Source organism: Delphinapterus leucas, chromosome 19, assembly GCF_059928025.1.
Source record: "Delphinapterus leucas isolate spDelLeu-1000000601 "Yukka" chromosome 19, BTC_Dleu_Yukka2, whole genome shotgun sequence".
Lineage (NCBI taxonomy): Eukaryota > Metazoa > Chordata > Mammalia > Artiodactyla > Monodontidae > Delphinapterus > Delphinapterus leucas.
In genome coordinates, this window is record NC_143147.1 from 69432202 (window position 1) to 69459723 (window position 27522).

At 40.4% G+C, this 27522-nt stretch overlaps 1 protein-coding gene across 17 annotated transcripts in view; it reads right to left on the reverse strand.

Annotated features, from left to right (window-relative positions):
• The window catches only part of CEP112 (centrosomal protein 112), a 413480-nt gene that overhangs the window by 325173 nt on the left and 60785 nt on the right, over positions 1 to 27522 (reverse strand). For all 17 annotated transcript variants that reach the window (XR_016389081.1, XM_089901741.1, XM_022589836.3 and 14 more), the window contains 4 exons: positions 17976 to 18062; positions 15296 to 15395; positions 12490 to 12608; positions 6276 to 6419 (listed from right to left, as the gene is read on the reverse strand). Coding sequence is in view for 16 of the 17 variants with exons in the window: in XM_089901741.1 (XP_089757867.1) it covers positions 6276 to 6419; positions 12490 to 12608; positions 15296 to 15395; positions 17976 to 18062 (450 nt within the window). In the remaining variant the exon portion in view is untranslated. The remainder of the gene's footprint in view (positions 1 to 6275; positions 6420 to 12489; positions 12609 to 15295; positions 15396 to 17975; positions 18063 to 27522) is intronic.

The window sequence follows — 27522 nt, forward strand, 5'->3', positions numbered from 1 at the left end:
AACTTTAATCCACTTGTCTGCTGATGGGTGGGGCTGGGTTCCCTCCCTGTTGGTTGTTTGGCCTGAGGAGACCCAACACTGGAGCCTACTCGGCTCTTTGGTGGGGCTAATGGTGGACTCTGGGAGGGCTCATGCCAAGGAGTACTTCCCAGAACTTCTGCTGCCAGTGTCCTTGTCCTCATGGTGAGACACAGCCACCCCTGCCTCTGCAGGAGACCCTCCAGCACTAGCAGGTATGTCTGGTTCAGTCTCTGGTGGGGTCACTGCTCCTTCCCCTGGGTCCCGATGCGCACACTACTTTGTGTGTGCCCTCCAAGAGTGGAGTCTCTGTTTCCCCCAGTCCTGTTGAAGTCCTGAAATCAAATCCCACTAGTCTTCAAAGTCCGATTCTCTAGGAATTCCTCCTCCCGTTGCCAGACCCCCAGGTTGGGAAGCCTGACGTGGGGCTCAGAACCTTCACTCCAGTGGGTGGACTTCTGTGGTATAAATGTTCTCCAATTTGTGACTCACCCACCCAGCAGTTATGGGATTTGATTTGATTGTGAGTGCGCCCCTCCTACCGTCTCACTGCGGCTTCTCCTTTGTCTTTGGATGTGGGGTATCTTTTTTGGTGAGTTCCAGTGTCTTCCTGTCGATGATTGTTCAGCAGTTAGTTGTGATTCCAGTGCTCTCGAAAGAGAGAATGCTGAAATCACCCCATTTAAATGCATGTCTTACAGTGGCTTCTTCTTCATCACACCACTTATCACTACTGGACACCTGTAGCTGTTCACTGGCTGTTGCCCCATGGAAACATGAACACTGTGGAAGGGACTTCTTGTTTACTACTTTGTCCCCAGGGTCCACTGCAATGCCTGGTCATGTTAGGTGCCTGGTAAATTTAACCTCATGAGCCAAAAACTACTTAGGCTTTTTCACTTTTATACAGCATGCTACATTTGTTGTTAACTTATACAATAGTTATGGGCTGAACTGTCTTCCTTCAAATTCATACATTGAAGTCCTAACTCCTTAGCATCTCAAAATGTGACTGTATTTGGACAGTTTTTAAATAGCTAATTTAAAAAAATCATATATCTGATAAGGGATTGACACCCAGAATATACAAAGAACTCCTATAACTCAATAACAAGGAAATACAAAGAACTCCTATACAAATACAAAGAACTCCTATAACTCAATAACAAGGAAAACACAATCATAAAAAGAGCAAAGAACTTGAATAGACGTTTCTCAAAAGTTAATATACAATGGCCAATAAGCACATGAAAAGATGCTAAGCATCACTAATCATTAGGGAAATGCAAATCAAAACCAACCACTATGTACCCATTAGGAAGGCTATCATCAAAAAAACAAAAACAAAAGCAAAAAAAAAAAAAAAAAAAAGATAACCAGATAGGAAGAGGCAAGGAAAGATCTTCCTCTGGAGATTTCAGGGAGGGCAGGGTCCTGTGGACGCCATGAGTTCAGACTTCTAGCCTCCAGAACTGTGAGATAATAAGTTTCTCTTGTTCTGAGATACCAGGTGTGTGGTCATTTCTTACAGCAGTCTAGGAAACTAAGACGCCTATCAAATTGGCAAAGTTTTGGTTTGTCTGTCTGTTTGTTTTTAATTAAAACATCCATTGTTGGGCCCAAAACGTAGAAGAATGGGCACTCTCACACACTTCCAATAAGAGTAATTTTATTATGTAGACATTCATTTTTTTTCTTTTTGACTATATCACTTTTCTCAATTTTCAATAATGAGAGTATATGTATATTTTTTTCCAAAAGAAAAAAAATTTATTTTTAAATCCACTATCATCACCATTATTTAACATTTTCTGCAAGTTCTAGTCAAGATACAATAAACTATAATAAAATATTTATTACATACATGTTAAGAGTTAAAAGTTATGACATATACATTTATTCCTGAGTCTTTTATACAACAAAAGTATAAAAATTTTATGTGACAAAAATATAAAAGACTCAGGAAGAAACATTACAAAAGGAGTTCAAGAGACCCCTGGGTTTTATTTTCTTTATCAACTCGGAAAGCTGATTCTAAATGTATATGTTAAAAGAAAAGGACTCAGCACAATCAAGCCCCTTCTGATGGACAAGGAAGAAAGGAAGACTTCTCTAACAGACATCAAGAGTAACCATGAAGCTATAATAATGAAGACCGTATGATACTAGCAGAGGTAGACAAATTAGCCAACCAACTAGAAGAAAGACCCTCATATATATGGAAGTCTGACAGCTGACAGCATGGCAGATCAATGAGCAAAGGAGGAATTAGCCAAAAGTAGGAATTGGGGGAGGGGGGCATGTGGGGAAGAAGGTCATCCAGGTAGAAAATAATGAAATTAGATCCTTATCTCATACCAGGCACAAAAAATAACTCCACATGGACTAAGAACTCACTGTTAAAAACAAAACTTTAAAGCTTTTAGCAGAATATATAGGTGAACCTTTCTGCACTTGTACTAGAGAAATATTTGTTTACCAAGACATAAAGGGCTTCCCTGGTGGTGCAGGGGTTAAGAATCCGCTTGCCAATGCAGGGGACACGGGTTCAAGCCCTGGTCCGGGAAGATCCCACATGCCGCACAGCAACTAAGCCTGTGCACCACAACTACTGAGGCTATGCTCTAGAGCCTGCGAGCCACAACTACTGAGTCTGCGCACCACAACTACTGAAGCCCACATGCCTAGAGCCTATGCTCTGCAACAGGAGAAGCCACCGCAATGAGAAGCCCGCACACCACAACAAAGAGTGGCCTCCACTCGCCGCAACTAGAGGAAGCCCACGCGCAGCAACGAAGACCCAACGCGGCCAAAAATAAATAAATAAAATAAATAAATTTATATTAAAAAAAGACTTAAAAAGCACTAATTATAAAAGATTGATAAATTTGAATAAGTTAAAAATAAGATCTTCTTTCATCAAAAGATCATCTCTCTCTCCAAAGCTTGGGGGCTGATAGACTACAATCTAGGGAGATGCCCTCCCTCCAAAGTTGCATTTTCCTTAGGGCTAAAGAGGTTTGTGTGTTACAAATGGGAAGTTGCCAAGGAGAGTTCAGCAGTGGTCCCGTGCTTTCTGGGGCTCTCTGCCCTGAGGGTCACCTCCTCCTCACTATTTAAAGTATAATTGATCCCCACAAGGATCTGGTCTTCCAGCTTTTCCCCAATACACCTTAGAATAATGGATAAACCCAAAGGACATGAGCTCACAGTACAAAATAATCAGACACCTTCAGACAACTATGAAAGAAAGCCAGCAATACATGTATATATAAATAATAAGATATATAGCAACTACAATTTATAATACATATATAATGTAGTAATATGTAATATATAATATTCTGAAGGCAAATAATTAAACAGATGGACCAAGAATTTCAAATAAGCCTAATAAGCATATTTAAGAAGATAAAGAATATATTAACAATGTGAAAAACAGGAAATTCCTAAAGAAGATAAAGGAGGAGGAGGGGAGAAAGAAAAACCAAATTAAAATACTGGATATGAAAACAATAATAATTTAAATAAAAGGTGTAATAGATACAATTAGAAACAATAAAATAAATACAGCAGAAGGAAATCTACTAAAAAATTAATTGGTAAGAATAAGATCAGAATGGGAAACTATCCTAGGAGCAGAGGATAGGAAGAAAATACAAGGAGACAGAAAACATAAAATAAGACCCAAGGAGTAGGAAGGATAGCCTTTTTTGAAGAAATAATGTATATAAATTACTCGGAATTAAAGAAAAATGAAAAACACAAATTTGAAGGGCTCAAATAATGCCTCCAGTACTCACACCTAGAGACACTGGAGTGACATTTAACACAGATAAAAATCAAAGGTATTTGCTGACGTTTGAAACTGCTTGTGTCCTTCCCTTGTAAACCGCCTTAGGCCACGCTTTTTCTCAGTTTATCTCTTAGTGTTGCTCCACTGTCTTCTGGCATGGAACGCTGAGGTGAAGAAATCTGAGGACAGCTTAGCATCATTCCCCTTTTAACAAGCGACCTGATTTTTTGATGCTTTCTCTGTGGTGGAAAGTGGGGAGAGGGTTACAACCTGGCCCCTCACGGGCCCCCCAAGGACATGCTCTCTGCACACAGAGAGATGCTGCGCTAAGAAATCCCAGCTGTGCCCCCGTGTCCTAATCCAGAGGCTGCTGTTCCCTCCGGAGGGTAACCTCCTGTCTTCCGCTGAGGTGGGTGAGAAGCAGGCCCACGCTTCACGATGTGGGGGAGAGGATGTAAAGAGCTGGCTGGTTTTTGCTGTTAATTTTACCATTAAAAAAAGTTTTGCTATGGGACATTTCAAACGTACAAAAGTAGGAGGAATGGTATAATAAGCCGGCTTGTATTCCTCACCCCAATCTCACATCTAGCTGCATCTGAAACCACCCAGCTCTCCATGTGCTGAAGCAGCACCTGCACCCCGTCTTCCAGAGGTGAGCAGTACAACAGGTCCTGAGCCCCTGGAAGGCCCACGTGTAACTCAGCTTGCTTCTTAGATTCCCCAATGCCGATGTAGGGTCCTGCTTTCGTGAACCAGCTGGGTCAGTGTCAGCTCATCCATTGCCTTTCCAACTCCAGAATTTTATTGCCCTCACACTCTCTTTGTCCTTCTGGCTATGCCTTTTCCTTTATCCCTTTACTACCATTTTTGTGGGAGGGAATGGAGGCCAACACCAAGTTCAACCTGCCATCTTTGAGCAAACATTGATTAACTTCTTGAATTGAGTACTTTCTCATGTATATGGCTCTCTTGATTACTTTTCTTGTATGTTACATTTTCAAAGACATTAACAATTATCTGTTTCAAAGACATTAACAATTATCTGTTGAGCTCTTATTAAATAACTTATGTATATTAATTTATTTAATATTTTCAATGACACGTATTACACTTTACTACTACTGTTACCCTATCTGACAGATGAGGAAACTAAACATCTGAAGAGCTCGCATGGCACTCACGGCTTTAAGGATCTGGGATTTGAGCCCGAGACCTAAAGCCCAGGCTCCAGATCACTGTGGATCCTGCACCCCATTTCTTTAGCCCTCTGACACAGGCCCTTCAGCTGGTCTAGGATCTCCAAGCCCAGGCTCCAGATCACTGTGGATCCTGCACCCCATTTCTTTAGCCCTCTGACACAGGCCCTTCAGCTGGTCTAGGGTCTCCAAGCCCAGGCCCCAGATCACTGTGGATCCTGCTCCCCATTTCTTTAGCCCTCTGACACAGGCCCTTCAGCTGGTCTAGGGTCTCCAAGCCCAGGCCCCAGATCACTGTGGATCCTGCACCCCATTTCTTTAGCCCTCTGACACAGGCCCTTCAGTTGGTCTAGGGTCTCCAAGACAAGCCCAGGTAATGGACTCTTGCTCAAATTCCACAGCTTTAAATTCAAGGAAGCACTTTGGACCAAGCCAGGCTAGCCTGGGTGAGCTGAGTGGTCAGGGAAGGACACAGGGCTCCATACGCCACAAAGCCGTATCACATATCAGAAACAAGACTGACAAGGTGCACCTGCCCCAGGCGTGAGGAGCCCTGGCCCAGAGGCCCCTCAGCCCACCTGCCCAGGCTTCTGTATCTCAGGAAGTCAGCTGAGCTTCTGAAGGCTGACAACATTCACACCCTCAGACCTACCCTCTGCAAGCAGTGCTCACTGAGGGGGCTCTCAGGGGTTCCCCGTCTTCCCTTGGAGAAAGTTACTGTCTCCTGCTGTGCACTACAGAGCCCTCCTTCTGCATCCTTTTCGGAAGGGGACTCTGGGGCTTACCCATGTGGTATCCATGTCTGGCTCCTCGGTCAAGACAAATCTACTAAGAAAACCTGTCCTCGATCGCTCACACTACTCCTATCTCCAATTTGACTGTCTTCACACTAGCATGAGACGTTTTCAGAAAAACAATCAAGTCTTCAGTTAAAAAGACTGAAACAAACAATAAAACAGAAATAAAGCAAGAAAAGAAATTATCTCTAGGTTGAAAGTCAGTGAAGAAAACAAGAAGAAAGATTTGTTAAGGCTTCTGTGGGTTTAAAACAAACAGTGGCATCAAACAATCCAGGGTGAAATCCCACGGCACACCTCAAGAGACCATCCACTGTCACGTGTAAGCCCGTGTCGAGTGGGAAGGTGAGATGTTTCCTGTTAATTTATGCACTGCACACATCCTGGAAGCATGGGGACATGGAGATGAACAGGACAGTTTATAAACACAACAAGAAAAGACAAAAAAAAAAAAAAAAAAGGACTTACTGTGGACTGTGTTTGTGCCATGTATTCACCCTCCATTTTGTTCAGACGTATGTTTGTGTCCTCAAGCAGTTCTTGAATATTTTCAGTGTGCTGCTTTTGAAGTTCAAACTTTTCCTTTTCCATTTCTGCTACAGCATTGTGGAGCTACACGGTGAAATCAAAAACTGACTCTTTCACTACCATTATAGAATAGACTATTTTGCAATTCAGAAAAAAATGTTTTCCTATACTTCTCTATTTATATGGTGACCTGAACAACAAAAGATATAAAACTCATAAATAAACATTCAAAGTAAAGATACCACGTAAAGAGCATGATTAAGAAACAATTTTTTGTTTACTTTCCTGAACTGAAAATTTTAATGGATAAACAAATAATTAAGGGAATTATCCACCTCAGGTACAAACAGTAAATAAATCAGACAGATAATACAATTCGTCAGCTAAACAACACTAGTATTAGCCTGAAATCAGAAAACAGAAATATTTATAATATTGTTATTGTTTAGGAATATTATCTCACTGTCTGTATTTTCATCTTAGTTGCATGAAATTTTGCACAAGAATAATGTTAAAAATGCTTTATCCTTCACCCTAACCCCCAATGAGAAACTATTTTTATCCATCCCATAACCTTTACAAAAGTGGACACAAAGATGGTATTTATAAATCAAAGAGAGTTCTCTAGGGAGAACTCTATGTCCTCATGCATACTGGTCTTTTTTTATGAAGATTATATACACATGTTTAAACGGATGAAGCTCTAAAATATCAATGTAACTGAGGTAAGGAAACCAAAGTTCAAAGGACAGGTTCCAAAGGGAGTTGAACACCTGTGCTCCCAGACTTGTGGGCGTTTGTTCACTTACTTTCATGGGAGGGGAATTCAGAATCTAACTCCTCTCCCCTGTATCCAATCCCTGACTCATTCAAGGTTGGGTGGGGGGCAGGAGCCCAAAACAGTCTAAAAGATACATTTTACTTCCCATTCCTGAGTAGGCGGGACAGACAAGGGTATGACACATGCACAGAGACCTTATTTGACTAGGAAGATACTGGAGGAACAGGGAAAACCCTGAGAGATGGTGGAAACGAGAGGAGAAGACAGGACATAACTACGCCTGTTAGTGGGAAGGGTCCCAGGAACTTTCCTTCTAGTTTCTGGCTGAACAGGAAGAGCAAGGATGGCTCAGTAATAGCCGTACAGAAGATCCTGGGGTTTCACAAATTTAACAAATGCAATTTTGACTATTTGTAAGTGGTCTCGCAAATCATTGATATGGTATATTTCTTTGCCAAGGTATACGTTTTAAACCAGTGTCATGTCTGGTATTCAGAAGTCGGTCACTTGTCTGGCACGTGAATGCAGCCAAGCCCACAGCACCTGCATCTCAGAACTGCTTCGCAGCTGCTGACTGACGTGCACAGCAACACTGATAAAGGGTGTAAAGGAGTCACTTGGAAGGTCGCGGTGGTTTCTTCACGTGTGTGGCCCCCCCATACGTCCCACGCCACACACCGCCTGAACGTCAAACCCCTGCTGTACGCAGGGGCCCGTGAGCGCATCGCTTTCTCAGGCCGGTGCCTGCTGCCCCTGGGGTGTGTCTGCAGTCAGCCTGAGCCCTTTATAGCTCACCCGGGGGTTTAGAGCGGAGCCCACAGGGTGAGCGCAGCCACAGCACAAGTGTGCTAGAACTTGCCTAGCTGTTTGAGGAGGGGACAGGTGCACTTGGCCTAGAGGTCTGACTGGGGACTAATCGCGCACTCCGTCGGCCCTGGGTAGCCACCAGGCGTATGCTCCGGACCATCCGCGGTGGTCAGGCCCCAACGTAAACGGTGTCGTCTAAAGAATGCGGTCGGCCCTCCGCACCCGCAGGTCTCACATCCACGGACTTAGCCAACTAACTGCAGAGCGAATTTTGACTGCATCCATCCAACACATTTTATTAGCATCTACCATATATCAAGCAAATGCGTCACCGAGAGCTTCCCCAAGCCTAGCAATGAACTGGGAGTCCAGGTCACTCGGCCCGGGAGCATTTAGAGGGCAAACATTCCCCTGAGGCATAAACTGGTTAAGCAGCAAATATTATTAGTTATGTTCTAAAGTACAAACCCTGCTAAGCCATAGGATGCCATCGTGTTCCTGACAATAAGGGGATCTATAAACCCACAAGGAGGTATTTTAGCCAGGGCTTGGCAACGGGTTGAGGGGATGCAAAGGCCCTCTCAGTATCCTACAGATTGGTCTATAGCCTGGACATTTGACTTGCCTCACGCCACAGGAGGCCTAGAGGAACCAGGAATCTGTCCAAATAGAAGAAAAAGTATCGTAAAAGCCAACAGGTTAATGGTGTAGCCACTTTGGAAAACAGTATGGGAATTCCTTGAAATGTTAAACACAGAATTAGCACATAACCCAGAAATTCCACTCTTAATTATATACCTGTGATATAACAGAAATATATATATATATATATATATGGTCTCTGCCCCCAATTCCTGGCTCTGAGGTCCTATATCCCTTGGGATTTCCTGGGTGACAGGACTGTCTTTGGTTCCAAGAAGGCGACTCTGAGTGGGCTCCTGGGCAGCTTCAGGATGGGGGCTGGTCACCCGAAAGAACAAGCCATCCATGATCAGAAGCCAGGAACTTGCAGCACACCCCCATCCTCCAGGGAGGGGACAGGGGCTGAAGACCGCATTTATAGTCAATCATCCCCACATGATAAAGCCTCCATAAAAATCCCAAAAGTACAGCGTTTGGAGAGCCTCCAGGTGGGTGAACAGCTGGTGCCGGGAGAGCAGTGTGCCAGGAGGGCGCGGGGAAGCTCTGCGCTCCTTCCCACATACCTGGCCCTGTGCATCTCTTCATCTGGCTGCTCACCTGCATCTCTTATTATATTCCTTACAATAAAATGGTTAAATGGTAGAATGTCAGTGAGTGCTTCCCTACGTTCTGTGAGCCATTCCAGCAAATCATGGAATCCAGAGAGGAAGTGGTGAGAACTCCTATTTATAGCCGCTTGGTCAGACGTACAGGCAACAACCTGGGACTTTCGACTGACGTTGAAGTGGGCGCACTCTTGTGGGACTGAGACCTTAACTTGTGGGATGTGATACTGATTCTAGGTAAATAGTGTCAAATTTAACTGAATTATAGGACATCCAACTGGCATCAAAGGGAACTGCTTGATGTGTGCAAAGCCCACACATGTGGCGTCAGAAGTGCTATGAGGGGCGAGGAAAGGAAAATGCAGGCAGTGCTTCTCCCTCTTCAGGAGCCAAGACAAATGAAAACACAGGCCACACAACAACCTGTGCACAAATTTTCATAAAAGCATTATTATCCAAAAAGTGGAACCAAATGTCCACCAACTGGTGACACGTGGTGCATCAACACAACGGACTATCATTTGACCATAATACGGACTGAACTACTGATTCATGCTACAACACGGAGGAAACTTAAAAACATTATGGTAAGTGAAAGAAGCCAGTAACAAAATGCCGTGTATTGCATGATTTTATAGGCCAAAGTGTGGAGACAGAAAGTGGATGAGTGGTTGCAGAGGGCAGAGGAAGGGAACACGGGAAGAGAGTGACAGCGGGTACCAGGTATCTTCTGGGCTGACAGGAATGCCCTGAAAACCATACAGTGGTGATGGTGGCAGGACCTCCTGAACAGACTGAAAACCACTGAAATGCACACTCTAAGAGGGTAGATCTTACGGCACGCGAGTCGTAACTCACTTTTGGAAAAGGCCCACAGGTGACAAACAGCACGGCAGAGCCGGGTAGCTGGCGCACCCTTGTGCAGCCAGTAGAGAGTGCACGAAGGGGAGCCGGATTGCGGCAAAGGGGAGAGGCGTCAGCGGTGACCAGCGTCTCAATCACAAAGAGCCTCGTAGCCCCAGGGGCCGCTGGGAACCACTGGGGTGATTCACGGTGACGAGGAACACCAGATTTGTGCTTCAGAAAGACCGTCAACACGGCTGTGTCATGGGGCACGGACTGCGGAGGTGCCGAGGGTCCAGTTGTAGCGACGGAGGCCAGAGACACGGTCTCCAGACCTAGGTGAGGGACAATGTGAATAAATCACAACAAATAGAACAGAAGTGCGAGTGATGAGGTGTGAGAGGTGAGGCAAAAGAAGAGTGTGCGGCAGCCGAGCAGATGCCACCACCATCGGGAACAGGGAGAAGGGGAACCTCGGGAGGAGGCTGCTTCAGCAACAAAGGAAGAAGATGGAGTTTGGGGAGAATGATGGAATTTAGATCAAGGAGAAATCCAATTTTTCCCCACAGCTTTATTAACGTTAGCAGCTTTATTCACATAGCATACAGAGCACCAATTTAAATCAGACAGTTCAAGGGTTTTTTGTATATTCACAGACTTACACAACCATCACCAAAATCAATTTTATCACCCCAGAAGAACACCTGTGCTCTTTAGCTATCATGTCCCTCATCTCTCTGCCTCTATAGATTTGCCTATTCTGAACATTTAATACAGAGTCATAGAATTGGTCTTTTATAATTGGCTTTTTTCACTTAGCATGATGTTTTCAAGGTTCACCCATGTTGTAGCGTGTACCAGTCCTTCATACCTTTTCACTGCCCAGCAATATTCCATTGTATTAAGATACTACATTTTATTTATCCACTCAGCAGTTGATTTCTACTTTTTGGTTTTCATATGAATAATACTGCTATGAACATTCATGTATAACTTTTTGTGCAGACACATGTTTTCATTTCTCTTGGGTATGCAGGTAGGAAAGGCATTGCTGCGTCAATCATAGGATAACTCTAAAAAAGCTAAAAAGGAGAGATCTTAACTAGGTAGCTGGATACCTGGGCCTTAAAGTGAGAAACGTAGGATGGAGAATTCTACGAGGGAGTACACACACACACACACACACACACACACACACACACACACATCACCTCACCTCACCTTGGCGGTACAGATACTTCACACTTTCTGAATGGATGACCGCATAAATCACAACATACATCTATCCTCTGCTTACTCATTTTTGGAACCTACCCTGCTTGCACCAGGCATTCATCTCTGCCCAGATTTACATGCAACTGTACTTCACAAAAAAGACCTTTCACCACATTTGCAGTGTTTCACATCACGGTGTTTTACACCGTGTTAACTGTAAGAAAGAGCTGCTGGTCCAGCTGAAAGCATAAAACGTACCCTTGCGCATGGCAGGAGACAGAGACTCTTCTCTGCAAACACCAGACAACTTAAATTGGGGAAGAAGGAACTAGGGGAAAGGGAGTCAGGGGCTACTATGAACGCAATGGACCTGACGCAAGCAGAAGAATATGCCAAATTTATAGAAAAGATAAAACCACTCAAATGAAAATGCAACTAGAAAAGAGTTAAGTCTGCCCCTCTGAACACGGGCCCTTCCCAGCCTGGCACTGAAGCTGCCACAGCCAGGACAGATAAGTCCTGTGTCTGCCTGGGGAGGCATCAGAGCTCTCAGGAAAACAGACTGAACCCAGATTAATCGGGGACTATCAATCGGGAGGAGGAGTTAACTGCAGATCTTTATCGCAGAGCTCCTCAAAAGAAGTAACGTGCTTCTTTCCTCTTACATACGTACTGTAATGTCAACTAAAGGCTAAGGGCTCCTAATGAAAGTACTGCACGTGACTATGTAAGACTCGTTCATAATGAGCATTTTTTACATTACTCTTGGCACTGCTGAATTTTATGAAAATCTTTTTCGGAATTAAATGCTCCTCCAAGAATAAGCCATCCACTACTGATCTTGTTTACATCAAAAACAAATTTATGCTACAAATATTGTGTTACCTGAGATTTCAGAAAAGAAATGATCCAGGGCCTACATCCAAAGTTTAAACAGTTTAACTTCCAAAAACTACCTGTTGTTACATCCCTGCTAATTTCGCTTAAAATCTATTGGCTCTGACAAAAAATTCAGAACTTTAATTAAATTCAAGAATTCTTAAAAGTAACTCTTCTAAATGAAAACTAGTTTACAAACCATTAAAATTCCAGAAAAAATATACCAAAACATGAACAGTTAGTCTAGAATATTAAGTTATTTTTATTTTTTCAAACATTTCTGTATATTTTGTGAACACCCATTATTTTTAAAATTAAATTTGTTCTGTTAAAGTATAACCCTTTATATTTTTCCATAACTATTTTATTTTATGTGGCTTACCTTTTTTTCCCAATCATTATTCAGATATTCTGTACTTTGTTCACATATCTTTTTTAACTCTGCAATCTGGTTATCTTTGGTCTCTCTGATAACTTGACATTCACGTACGAGGGTCTGAACTGTCGAAAATGATGAAAACATAGTTAAACCAATTCTAGCTGCCACGTTAAGAGTCTGATGATAATAAAAACATAGTGTACCAGTTAACAGATCATTCCATTTCCCTCCAAGTCTTATCCGTTCTCTCCCCTAAAATCTCTCTTACTCTTTCCTCTCTTCTTTTCATTTCCACTACCACAGCCTTGGCTGAATCCCCCGTTACTCACTCCCTCGACAATGTGTGCTGGCCTCGGTACCATTCCCCTCCAGTGGATCCTCCGCCGCTGTGAAGAGGTCTTCCCACGGCGCAGATCCCATAGCGCCACCCCCAGACTTAAAATCACCCCGCAGCTCCCCTCCCCTACAAGACGGCGGCCAAAAACCTCTGGCGTGAGAACAGCTCCTCATGATCTGGCTGCTTTCTGGCCTCATCTTTTGCCACTTCCATATGTTTAAACTCATAAACGTACCAGCCTATCTGCAGATACCTGAGCCCATGTCCGCTCCTGCATCGCTGCCCAAATGTGATCACTGATCTACCTGGCACGCCCCAGCCTTCCCTGCTGCAACATTGCACATCTTTAGTCTCAGCCCAAGTCGCGCCCTCTTTATGGAACGTTTGCCAACCAGGCTCCTCCTCTTGCAGGGGCAGAAAGAAGCTCCTCTTTATTCCCCGTGAGCCTCATAGATTTCTCCTCTAAGTCACTTATTACATCATGTGTTATAGCGGTTTACTTGCTTATTTCCTGAGGAGAAAGATATTTCAACTTTTTATCCACAGAGCAAAAGAGTGGCACAGAGGCAAGCACTCCCAACTACGTGTACTGAGTGCACAGATGAAGGGCCGTCATTACAACATGCTGCTGCTGGACACACTAAAATCGCTGCCAAAGTTTGTGTGACTGAAACAAAATACGCTTTAAATTATATAAAAGATTTCCCTTATAAATCATTTAAATTTCTATCTTCTTTTTAAAAATGCTTTAAACTGTCATTGATTCAAGTGAAAATGTGTTTAATATATTCATGTCATCTGGATGGCAAAATAAATTCAGCTGTGTATCTGCTTGAACGCAATATTTCCTTAGCTTACTGAATGTTTTTATTCACTTACTTCAAGATAGCAAAATTTTCATAAACATTTACATACAAATTTCTTTCACTCTTATATCTCAACTGTGCAACAAATAAGGTGAGAAGAAGAATCCAAGTTAACCTAATACTAGTCTAATAGCATCTACAACATTTTACTTCACAATTCTAAAATTAAAACTAAGCCCTGTTTGCAAGTCAAAAAGCCTTAGGAAATAATATTTTTAAACCTTAGGCATGTTTAAACTGCCTGGTTTGAATCAGGGTGAAAAACGAAAACCTAGAAATAAATTGTAAATATTTTTGTAGCCACTGGAATTTGGAGCGGCTCAAGGAAAACCTCTCCACTTTCCTCTTACTCATCACCTACCTCTTATCATTCACCAGACCCTTCAAAATTTCTTCTTCCATCCCATTCTCACTACTCCCACTGCCATCGTTCAGATATTCTGGGTCCTCATCATCTCACACACAAGATTCCAGAAGCACGGAAGCATACCATCCTTGAGTTGAAGGGACTTCATACACATTACTATCTGATGGCCATTTTGTAACAAGTAAGCCGAGGCGCAGAGACGTGCTGATGTGACTCAGCAGACGCCGAAGAGCAGGTCTGGGATTAGAGACCAAGTTTCCTAATAAGCGGGGTGCTCGCCTCTCTCTCCCTCTCCCTCTCCCCCTCTCTCTCTGTCTCTCTCTCTCCCTCCATTCTGCCTCTGACTATTATAACAGACTGGGAATTGGCCTCAGCATGTTTCACACGCCCACTGTTACCAGACTACTCCACCCAAAATATGAGGTCCTAAAACTCACCTCTCAAAAATCTTCTCTGACTCCCCAGCATCTATGGGATAAACTTGAAACTTCTAAATCTGAAATTCAAGGTCATGCTTAGGTCACGCCAAGTCACCTATCTTAATCTTTTTCAGTCTGTCTCTTAATGTATAGGATCTCCACTCTAGATACATGGTTTTGCAGCATCCCCTCCACAACTTACCAATATCACATTCCTATCCCAGGACTTGGAACTCTTCTCTCAACTAATCCAATCTTACAAAATATTTTCAGCACTCTCCCTAATGACTGTCTGTTGCATTTCAATGTTTCAACCTATAGTCATAGTCAATTTAACACTTGATTACATGCTTTCCTTTCCTTCATAATGAAAGTGTAAATGGGGAATACTTTTTAAATGTTTGTTCTGTCGATCACAATACTAGCATATACTGTAAGGCATAAAGATACTTAATGGAATGAATTTTATTAGACCAAAAGGAGTAATTTCTCTAGACTTCCTTGTGAAAGCCAGTAAGTTCTAATTCTATGACTGACCTATGGCAGCTCCAGCCCAGTGAAGAGGGAGAGAATTAAGAAGGAGTAACAGTTACAGACTCTTCCAAATCTTTAACCAAACCAACCACCATTGTTACCACACACACACACAGAGTTTTTCTTAAGTCCTGTAGAAGCTCACATCAACAGATCGACTGATGGAAACCCACATAAACATTCCCTTCTCATACTACAAAAGGTCAGAAATAAAATTTTACTTTATACAAGAACTAAAATAAGATGGAAGTGTTATTAAAAGGTTTATATAACAATACAACATCACCTTTCTTTTCAAGTTTTCTAATAGTCTCCTCCGTTTCATTTTGTTTCTTTTTGTATAAAGTTTTCATTTCTTCTATTTCATTATTCTTTCTTTCTAAAATCTGCAAATGAATTTAAAATATTTTAGTATACAATATTGTTTTATGTATGGAACACATAATTTTTTTAAAAAATAGCACAATATTTTTGCAAGTCTATCTCAGCTAATCCCATAAATGGCTTCCCAAAAAAGATGAAAAAATTATACTTTAGTGCATTGACAAAATATTAACTACACCAGAATAATTGATTACCGAAAGAAATGTTACCTGCTTTGAATTTTCATGTACCAATTCTTAAGGAGACTGTAAATGGTAAATTAGGTGATTCTCTAAAATATACTTCAGAGATTAAGCCGTCACAAACTAGCAGAGAGAAGCCATCAGAAACTTGATATGTTGATACAGTACAACTCACCTCCCCACCACACTGGGATAGAACATCTGCAGACACGCACATCCCTGAACCCTCCCACTAGTGTCCTTCTATCACTTTCACGCACAATAACAAGAATTCCCAGACACGTGGGAACACGCGATGCAAGAGGCTTCTTTTATACTTAGTTCTGCTACTGGGAATCAAAAAAGTCAGCTCAAGATATGTCAAAAATTGCATGGATATTTTACATCCTTAATTTATACTGTGTCAGAAGTTTTTAAATGAATCATTTAATAAACTTAATTATGATTATATGCTTCTAAGTACATCTACAGGCAAAAAAAAAAAAAACAAAACAACTAGAGAATAACCAAAGAGTAAGAAAGTTTGCAAGCAGAAAAAAAAAAGTACTAACCTAAGGGAAAAAAGAAAACCAAATTGAGGCAGAAGTATGAATATCCACTTTTCTTGTGGTTGAGGTATATTTCCTATATACCCAAATTCAGTTTTTTAAAAAAGGTTATTCACCAATGTCTAACCAACTTTTTCTTAGTGCTTTTATTACCAGCATTTTACTTCACCTTTCATTGTTTTAGTCCCACCTCTAAGAATGATTGGTAAATAAGAAAAGGAGATAGTTTGAGCCCAATGTCCATAAAGAAGCAAAAAAGAAAAAGAATGTATGCAAACAGATAAAACACTCTCAATTTTATTCCTTCCCAATTCCTAACACTTAGCAAATGGCATCCATGCAACAAACTGATGAATATACTTTCCAAATCTAGCATGAGGTCAAGGATTTTATTTATATTTTACCTGGTATTTCAAACTAGTTGCATTGCTTTCTTTTTTCATGCAGAATTTATTTTAAAAGAGAAATTCCTGGAAAGGATTCTATTATTAAATGTTTTTCTTAGAACAGAGCTTTGTAACAGACATACCAAGAAGCCTATTTCAAATTCTATTACCACAATTTTCCCAAATATATTTCTATATTTATTTATCTTATACATCAATAGGTTCTATTTCATTTGGACATATACATATGCTATACTGAAATATATTACTGAATCTCTAACATATCCATGAAAGAGAACTGTTTTTCTTGAACCATTTAAAGTAAAGTAAAATACTAGTAAGAGCAGAAAGTAATATTTGCCTTTAAAATTTGAATGGAAAAGACGAAAGGAGAAGGAAAAGGATTCAATATTTTTTCTCTTTCTAATTTTCAGCCAGTGGTTTCCGTCTTGTTGCTCTGAAAGAAGGTGAGCCAAACACGCACCTGACTAAATACTAGCATGTTCTCAGCTCTACGGAAGCACGGGCACGTGATGCTGTGGCCTCAGCTCCCTGTCTCCACCTTTGTCACTTAACTCTGTGAAGCAGGGTCACAGGCTGAGTTCCAAAACAGACAACACCAGGCTTCCATCTGGATCAATTTTCATGAGTTACAAATTCATACATCATATATTAAAATTATACATTATATACCACTACATTTTTAAAATCAATACTAAAATATAGTTATAAATTCAAATTCAATGTACAATCATTATAAATTGATGACTTTTGCTGTGCTCATTAAGAAGAAAATTATACTTCAAAGTACAAATTGAAATACTGTAAGGCATAAATCCCGACGAGCTACTGAAAACAAAAAGCCTACACTGGCAGTGCTAGCATTACAGTGCACGCAGTCTATACCAAAGAGAACTAAATACAAGGGTTTCTTTTTAAATTAAAGGGGAAATTTTAGGGACTTCTCTGGTGGTCCAGTGGTTAAGACTCCGCACTTCCAATGCAAGAGGCGTGGGTTCGACCCCTGGTCGGGGAACTAAGATCCCACATGCCGTGAGGTGTGGCCATAAATAAATAAATAAATAAAAAGGAATTTTTAATTGCCAGAAAACTGAAAGAATCTTAGACCAAAACAAACTCTAGTATTTACAGTTGATGACTTATTTCAGCCTTTATGAAAGGTAATGATAGAATGTAAAGGACTATAAGAAGACCAGCCTTCCATCGATAGATAAAGAAGAACTAAAAGGTCATGTAAACTATAAGGATTTACATAAATACATCTGTTTAGCAAATGAAGTTTAAAGATCAACTTTTGCTAGGATATTAATTTAGCAAATCCCATTTATAAGACAGACTCCCATAAGTACATAAATAAGTGGATGGATGGATGGATGGATGGTCACAAGACCTAGAGTATTTCAAATAGTCAATATCAATAAAATAATAAACTGCACACACCCTACCTTCTGAACATCAGCGTCATGCTTCTGCTGCAGTTTAAGTTTCTCTTCATGATATTTAGCTTCCATCATTTTTGTTTTCATGTCCAACTTCAAGGAAAATATTTCAAAGGTGTGATTAATTTACTTTTCCCTTTGGCAAAAATACACAAATTAAAATAACTACCTATATGAAAGAGAGTATCATTTTCCACCTTTACCTTATAGCCACTAGTCCAGCAATCATACTACATATACCAATATGTTGGTTACATTCTTTGATTACTTCTAAGCTAATTAAAAGTCTTTTGAATAAATCTCACTTGACAGGCAAAAGTGAAAATACCGAACTCAGATTCGTAAGTGATCCCCAGTCCACTCCGCTGCCAAAAAGCAGTCATTTTAAAGCGATATTTTGCTAAACCCACTTGGTATTTTAGCCTTTGTTTATTATTTTTCAATTGAGTAAGTCTCTATTCAACTTTTTACTTTTTTCTTTTCTCATATCTACGTACTCATTTCTAAATGCTCTTATTTACCTATATACTTAAATATAACAATTTGTGAAAGAATGTCCATATAGGCATATTACTGATAATGCACAGATTTTCCAGTTCTCGCTCCTGGAATTACAGACTCCGACTCCCTCAGGGCAGTGACTTCATCTCTTTCCAGCGTCCGTCAACAGCTCCTAGCCTCCTAGACTCCTCAGGCTGACCCCTGACCCACCAGTGTTCTGAGCAAAGCCAGCAAAATGTAACCAACACGTGTTAATAATAATGAGTGCATCCTAGGATTAAAAGAGTCATAGTGACAGGTTTTAAGAAGAACAACAGAAAACTGATTATCTTAAATGTGAAAGTATTTGACCTGATTCCTTACTATGTAAAAGAGTATGTACATTGGAGTCTGACAGGCCTCATTTTTAACTCTAATTCTAATCTCACTAGACATTAACTGTGGTGACTTTGGGCAAGTCACCATTCTGAGATTCTATTTCCTCTTCTAATAGTTAAGGATAATTATCTTACCTCAGTGAGTTGTGAAAATTATATTCAATGACATCATTTAAGTAACCACAATCAGTACAATGATTGGTACAAAGTAGGTATGCAAAAGAAATTAGTCTACAACCTTCAGGAAATTTTGCTTTTAAAATATTAGAAACGTACTGTCAAAACATTTTCTTGAAAATTTTTGAAACATACTTCATATTTTTCAATTACTGTTTTAAATAAATAATGAATCTGAACTGATAAATGTGCATAATCAAATATATCAAAATGAAAATTTTAAATTTTACAAACAAAAGCTAACATAACATAAATTCATGGCATTTGCAACAACATGGATGGACCTAGAGGGTATTACGCTAAGTGATGTAAGTCAGACAGAGAAAGACAAACACCCTATGATCTCACTTATACGTGGAATCTGAAAAACAAAACAAATGAACAAACATGACAAAATAGAGTCATATATACAGAGAACAAACAGGCGGCTGCCAGAGGGGAGGGGATCCGGGGAGGAGAGAAATAGGTGCGGGAGATTAAGAGGTACAAACTCTCAGGTACAAATAAATGACTCAAGGGTATGAAAGGTATGATGTGGGGAATATAACCAACAGTTATGTAATATTTTTGTATGCTGACAGATGGTCAGTAGACTTATCATGGTGATGACTTTGAAATGTATATAAGTATCAAATCGCTATGCTGTGTACCAGGAACCCACATAGTGCTGTGGGTCAATTATACTTCAAAAACAAACAAACTCATAGAAAAAGAGATCAGATTTGTGGTGACCAGAGGTGGGGATGGGGGGAAGGAGGGCTGGAAGAAGGTGGGTGGTCAAAAGGTGCAAACCTCCAGTTACAAGACAAACAGCTGTCAGGGATGTAGTGAGCAGCACGACAAACAGAATGGACCCTGCTGTGCGCTATAACTGCAGGTTGTTGGCAGACTGAACCCTAAGCACTCCCACAGGAGGAAAGCAATGTTTCTGTCTCTTTAACGTGTCTCTGTGAGATGACGGATGTTCACGACGCTTGCTGTGGTCATCGTTTCATAATGTGTGTAAAAGGCGAATCATTATGCTGTGTGCCCTATGCTCACACAGTGCTGTGTGCCAATTATATCTCAATAAAACTGAAAGAAAAAATAATAAATGTTCTGAGTGGCAGACAGGGAGGGAGCTGCCCGGTTACTACGCAAAAGGACGCAATTCTGAACATTTCCATCCTCTGGCTTCTAAGTCACGCAATAATCCTTCCTCATTTTAGCAGAAAGGGGGCTGGGTGATCCACATCCACCTAAGATCCTCAACAGAAGCACTGGGGGTCTACTGCAGAGGAATCGAACTCAAACAGCAACATGACAAAGCTGGGCAGATGCCGGAGACACAACTCACTGCTGCGTCTTTCCACAGCACCTCCCGGAGAGAACGCGTCAGGCCTCAGCTTCCGAGGTCCAGCCCTGAACACCACGTGACCGTGCGGCCACAGCCGACACCACCACCTCCACCCGCTCTGCCTCAAGCTTGGTTGACGCGGTGAGGAACAGACAGACGCCTGGCGCCTGCCTCAGGAATCCACTAGCTAGAGAAGAATCGTTCGGATTCTCGCTCTCAGCCAGTCAGCTACGTTGGGGAACAAACCCCAGTTCTCTAGGGGCAGCAACCAAGAGAAAGCGGATGAATCCAGGAAACAGAAGAAAGCAAAGCAAATACACAAAACAGCAAAGACTAGAAGCCACACAGCATCTGAAATAGGAAGGAAGCAGCTTCAATGGTCTCCATGAGACGAGCCTTACTTGAATTCAAAAGAATTTCTGTGTTCCTGTTTACTTTAGGTAGCTTCATGAACCTCTGTTCTTGTAACCAAAGAGATCTATCTAAATTCTATTTTTCTGGTTTAACTTTTTATTTTGGTGTAATACTAAACTTAAAGAAAAGTTGCAATAATAGCACAAGGAGCTCCTCTTTAGCCAGATTCACCAACTGTTTACATTTTGCTTCATGTGCTTTATCATTTTATACCTATATCAACATATATATAATACAAATTATTCTCTGAACCGTTTGTGAGGGAGCCAGAGACATCATCCCTAAAGACTTCAGTGTATGTTTCCTTAAAACACAGACTGTCTTTTATAACCACAGCCGTCATCAAAATCAGGAAATGTAACATTAACACAATAATATTATCTGATGTACAGTCTAGAGTCGAGGTTTATCAGTTATCACAATAATGTCATTTATATGTATTTTCTTCATAATCCAGGATCCAATCCAGGATGACACATTGCCACTAGTTGTCATATCAACGTATCTCCATTAACTGGGAAAAGCCTTTCTTTGTATTTCTTGACCTTGACATTTCTGGAGAATACAGCCAGTTATTGAGTGTCCCTCAGTTTGGATATGTCGGATGTTTCCTCATGATTAGTTAGACTTAGCAGATTTTGGCAAGAATGACACTAAAGTGATGCTGCGGACTTTTTCATTCCATCTTATTAGGAGGTCGGTTTGTCCCAATATCGCCAATGTAAGGTTTAATAACTTGCTTAAGATAGTGAACACCAAGTTATCACAAGGTGGTATGATAGAGAAAGTTTCTCTACTGACGTCCTTAAAAAAAATTTTTTTTACTTAAAAAGAGTATCTCTTCCCTTGACCTCGACACCACAGAATAGCTCTATCTTTCTGCCCTATACTCTACGGCATGATTCATAATAAATCAGAATTACAACATGGAAACAATCTAACTAGTATAGTATATAAAGGCAATACAGGATACAGGATATAGATATAACTATAAATGTAGATAGCTATACATATGTGTGTATCTTTATACACATACCCACAGGTGTATGGAAAAGACATTAAACAGCCTTGCTTAGTTTAGTTTAACACAAAAGACTGAAATTGAAAGACTGACTAACACTTCTAACTTGTTTGACCTCCAAGTAACTCTGATTACAAACAACATTTAAGTTTTCCTTACTGAGCTCAGAATACATGCTATCAATTTCAGACTTGAGAAGAAGGGAGATCTACTTCAGGCTGTAATGGAGTAACTAGTACCGACCTCACCTCCCACTATTCATAGCCATCACACAGGATACAATTTGTGAAGGAACCGTGCTCCGGTATTAGAAGCTGTGCAGTGGCAGTAAATCCTGGCGTCCTCCTCAGCCAAGCCCCACTGTCACTCAGGCTCTCCGCACAGACACAACAGCCAAAGCCCAGCTAGAACTGCAGCCCTACTGAACCAAGATGGCAAAGGCAAAGAAATAACTGAGCCTCAATGACAGAATCTTCAGTGTCGGGCTAAGGCAGAGGGAGCCACGACGAGTGTGAGCACAGAAGTCCCTCGTAAAGCAGTGCGGAAGAAAAGGGAGCGCTCTCCTGTCCCATTTTAAAGTCCTTGCAGACTTGTTCTCACCTTGATAGCAAGCCTCTAATGCCAGAGAGGTCTGGGTTGGAACTGACGTATCCCTCTGGGCCATTTGCCCCCATCAAAAGTATTTTACCGTGAGAATCACTGGGATAAACACAAGAGGAAAGCCTCACCTCACTGGACCAAGTCCCTAGGCAATATGACCAGAAGGTCCACTCAGACGATGACTGGAAACACCCCAGGGCTAAACCACCTACTTCTAGAAAGAGAAGTAAAAGCCATCAAGAGATGGTGACAGCTCCACAGGGATAAGTGGAGTGTGTGACAAGCCATTCTACGGATAACCGGCTGCTAAAGCGAAGGAACTGAAAGTGGGCAGCTTCGCTTTGAAGAGGGCTTTCCCACGAGCTTTTTTATTTACAAAATCCACTGGGCCCCATTTTCTCTGAAGTATTTCCTTCAAAGAATAGCTCTGAGTTTGGACATTCCTACCAAATGAATAAAGCTGATGAAAATGCTCACTTACTTCATGTAAAAGTATTTCCCTGGGTTTAAAAATATCCTACTTACAGTATAACTAATTAGATTTTAGGACTATTACCAATGTCATTTTACTCAACTGAATATTCACAAATTTTGGATTAAGGGTTTTTTTAAAGGAACACTTACCAATCTATTCACTCAGATAATCAACATTCCCTCTTACAGAGAAGCAGGTTTCTTATTCAAAATCCTACCTTTTACTATTACTAGTTTTCCATATGCAAGTTATGTTTAACATTTGAACTGAAATTAGCAGAAGGACAAAATAAAATAGCACAATAACCTTTAATGAGTTTTTAAGGAAAATAACATATTAAAGTTACTTAGATAGGAATCACTACACACTTTAAAATACCAAGGAACAACCTTCAATGTTATTTCAAGGCTTTAATGTTGACCGACTACCTCAACCATGTCTAAAGGAACAAAATGTACAAAACAGCATGACTTATTTTCATGCAAAGAATAACTCTACAACTTGCCAACTTTTAAATGATGTATAAAATGTAGCCATTGTAATATCACTGAAATATTTTGTGTGCCTTAAATTGTAAGGCACAAAAGAAGGTCAAAGCATGACTGACGTCAACCATCTCTACTGCATGGCCAAAGCATGACTGAAGTCAACCATCTCTACTTCCAAAGTATTATCAGCAACACAACCCAGTGATGTGTTTGCTTAGTCACACTTTCTACACCTCAACAATCATCACAGCAAATTACAGAAGAAGTGATTTATAAAATAATCATCACTCTACTTACTCAGATACCTAACTGTTATGATCATCTTTTTAGAGAATTCTAGTAGTTACTAGTAAGAGGAAATTATGGTGTCAGTGATTAAGATTCTTCCTGATTAAAATCTCCAGTATCCTACTCTCAAAATGTTCATTTGTAATATTGCATAATGCCAATTGTTATTCATTGTGCTTATTTATAAGCACAGCACAAATAACAATGTGTCTCCTTCTCTTGTTGTCTTAACACTGGGGCTTAGAGATGTATGAAATCTTCCTAAACAATACTTTCTAATCTCCTCAGAACTCATCACATTAAGGGAAGAAGTGATATTTAAACATACAGAGTGTATGCTGGTGTTTTCTTTTTTCTAATTTTTAAAATTTTGTTCATACAAGAACACAATTTACATGAAACATTGAGATAATCATATTACATACTGAGTTTTTGTTTATTTTGTTTAGCTCCTCTGTACTCCTTGGTATTCCTTTCCTTTTTCTATTTGATTCTCTCCCTCTCCTCCATCAACACCTGCATGGGGTACGGAATACGGACATTAACAACGGAGTATATTTTCGTAACTTCTGCCATGCTCAGAGAATCATATATAAAGGGGCAAAATGCATGCACCAGTATGGGGGTTTGTGGCACAGGCTAGGCGGATCCCCAGACATTTATTTTCCTCTTCTTCCTTTGGGGACTCACTAACACCACCAAACTTGGGCTGGGCAGATGGCTGCTCCATATGTAAGTATGGTCAAGGGGGATGATGGGACAAAAATAATGCAGGCAACCTTGATGGACATATTTTTTTAGAAGTGGCTTTCTCTCCATCCTCTTTCCTTCTGAAAGATCACGCTTAAGAGATAAGGCATTGGTGAGCAACCGAGACCTCAGATGCAGAGACTGAAGCTGCGTGCTGAGGACGGAGAGGTTCCCCACCAGCCTGGGTCCCTGATGACATCATAAAGCAGCACACTCCCCACATGCCCTGCACTGTCGTATGACAGCTAAGTAAATTCTCTTCTTTAAACTGTTATACCCTTAGCAATATATAATAATATGTTATACTCTTAGCAATATATGATTTTTTTATTATGAATGTTTCACACACAAAAATACATGTTTTCTGGGCTTCCCTGGTGGCGCAGTGGTTGAGAGTCCGCCTGCCGATGAAGGGGACACAGGTTCGTGCCCCGGTCTGGGAAGATCCCACATGCCGTGGAGCGGCTGGCCTGCACGTCCAGAGCCTGTGCTCCACAACGGGAGAGGCCAAAACAGTGAGAGGCCCGCGTACCACAAAAAAAAAACACCACATGTTTTCTACACCTTGCTTTTCTCTCTGAACCATATCTCATGGAAATCACTCTAAAAACACCTGCTACAGTTTTTTTCATTCTTTTAAATAGCTACCAACTATTCCTTAATGAGGAGAAAACAAAATTTGTTCAACCATATCCTCCTTAATGCATATTCACTTTATTTTCAGTCTTTTTCCACTTCAAACAACACTGCAAAACATTCTCACATATGAGTCCAACACACCTGAATTTTGATTTCTACAGGGTGGATTCTCAAACGACATGCCAACGATTCAATGGTGGCTATATCTTAATAGGTTTTGCCCTCTGTTATAGGCAAATTCACATTTCCACCAAGAGTAGATATCTCACCACTACTGTAAGTTGCACTTCCCTGAAAACTACTGTGTGTCAGCCCCTTTTCACATGTTCTGGGGCCTTAGGAATCTGGTCTTCTATGAAATGCCCTTTCACAATTTTAATCCACGCTTCTGTCTGTCAATCAGTAAAACCTGGTATGCTGTACACATTAAGACACAGTCTGTCTCAAATATTTTCCCCAAATCGATCATTTTTCTATTGATCTTTTGTATTTTTTTACCTTACAAAGTCTTTATTTCATTTGAGTCAAATATTTCTATCATTTCTTTTATACATTCTGGGTTTGGAAAGGTATTTGGGTTAGAAAGATCTTCTGATGTCAAGATTTTTGTTGTTTTGAAGCTTTTTTTGTCTGGGCCTCTATAGGTTAAAGGTACATCCAGAATTTGTTTTTGTTTATTTTTGTTTTTAGAGAGGACCCAATTTTATTTTCTTCCAAGTAAATGAAAAGTTGTACCAGGATCATTTACTAAATAGAAGTCTGTTCTCAATGTATTGACAATGAACTTTGTTACTACTTTTTTATTTTTACGGGGATTTGATTTTTTTCTTGGAATGTTCTTTTTGGTTTTAACCATGTCAGGACTGCCTAATAAAAGCAGTTGAGAAGTATTCCCTCCTCCTCCACAATCTCAAAGAGCCTGTGTAATACTGGAATATAGTTCTTCCTTAAATGTTTCCTTACAGAAATACGTAGTCGTAAAGTGGAGTATTTTAGTACCCTTTCTGAATAATCGTAGATATTCTTTTTAAGTAAACCAACACTCATAAGTGCTATAGGTTTTTAAAGTCACTTGCACTGTAGAATATGACACTTTTCACACTGTCACGGTAAGTTCTATTGGTCTGTCTTGAACTTGGAATGGCTCTTTTGCCTATGCGTGATTTTATAACATCATCCATTACTCATTTGGAAAACATCAGTTCAATGAGTTATAGAGATTTCCAAATATTGAAAATTTCATTACCTAATATAAAAACTTCACACTGTTTCATGTCACCGCCGATCTCACTGGAAAGGTCTTAGTATTGGAAAGTTCTTGAGCTCACAGTGACTGACACAAGGTTGCCAAAATTCTAATTTGTATTAAAAGGTCAAATTTTATCACCAGCAGCAAATATGGTCAGTTGTTTTGCTTAAAGTGACAGGCTCAATTTGTTCATTTTTGAGAAAATGTCTGACACTATCCAAGTCCAAATAACCTTATTTTGTCCCTCGGTCATTCTTTCAAATAAAAATGATATTCCCCGAGAACAGCAGCTACTGCAATTCATAAGTGACAAAAAGCACACAAGCGTTTTGCCTCTGGCACGTGGATATGCACTTGGATATGAACCATAAGTTCTTTATACATGGCTCCATTTCGTCACTCAGATATCCAGAAGATGAATGTTTGAGGTACGAGATTTAATAAAATTAATAATTTTCTACTTGCTTCATCGAGGATATTCTTAAATAAGATTGGTAATTTTTTCCCTGTGAGCATGTGACAGTGAAGAATATGCCTACCAGTACAATTTGGTGCCACTGCCTTGATGTGGGTTAGGATACAGTTTTACCCAGCGCTGTGTTTGCAACATCAATGCAAGTGTCAATACAGTAAAAAAATAAATAACATTTTTAAATTATTACAAAAATAATTTTGACCTCATAGACCTCATGAAAGAGTATTGGGGACCACAGGGTTCGCAGCCCACACGCTGAGAACCACTGCCCTAGAGAAACTCTTGTACATGTGTGTCAGGAAACATGTACAAGATTGTTCATAGGGTTATTGTTTGCAAAAGTCAAAAATTAGAAAAGATTCATCGACAAAATGGCAAGAAACTGTGGAAGATTCAATGAATAGAAAGTAATGCAAATGAAGCCAACCATAGCTAAATGGCGTAACAAGGATGAACGTCACCGACATACTATTGAGCAAAAAAATATGTGAAGTTTAGGTTTATTTAAATGAAGGTCAAAATCCACTAAAACAGAAATACTTTCATTTTTAAGAATGCAGGCATTGGTGGTAAAGTCAAGCTTAAAAACAAAGGAGGGAAATTACCAGAGAAGTCAGGATAGCAGTTACTGCTGGGGGAGATGGATGAGGTAAGATGGGGAAGAGTCAGACAGCAGGCTGCTGACGTCTGGCAATGATCTCATCCTTGCCTGCATGCACTTTCCAATGGTTCTCCTTTGTATAATTATTTATTATAGTTTGTA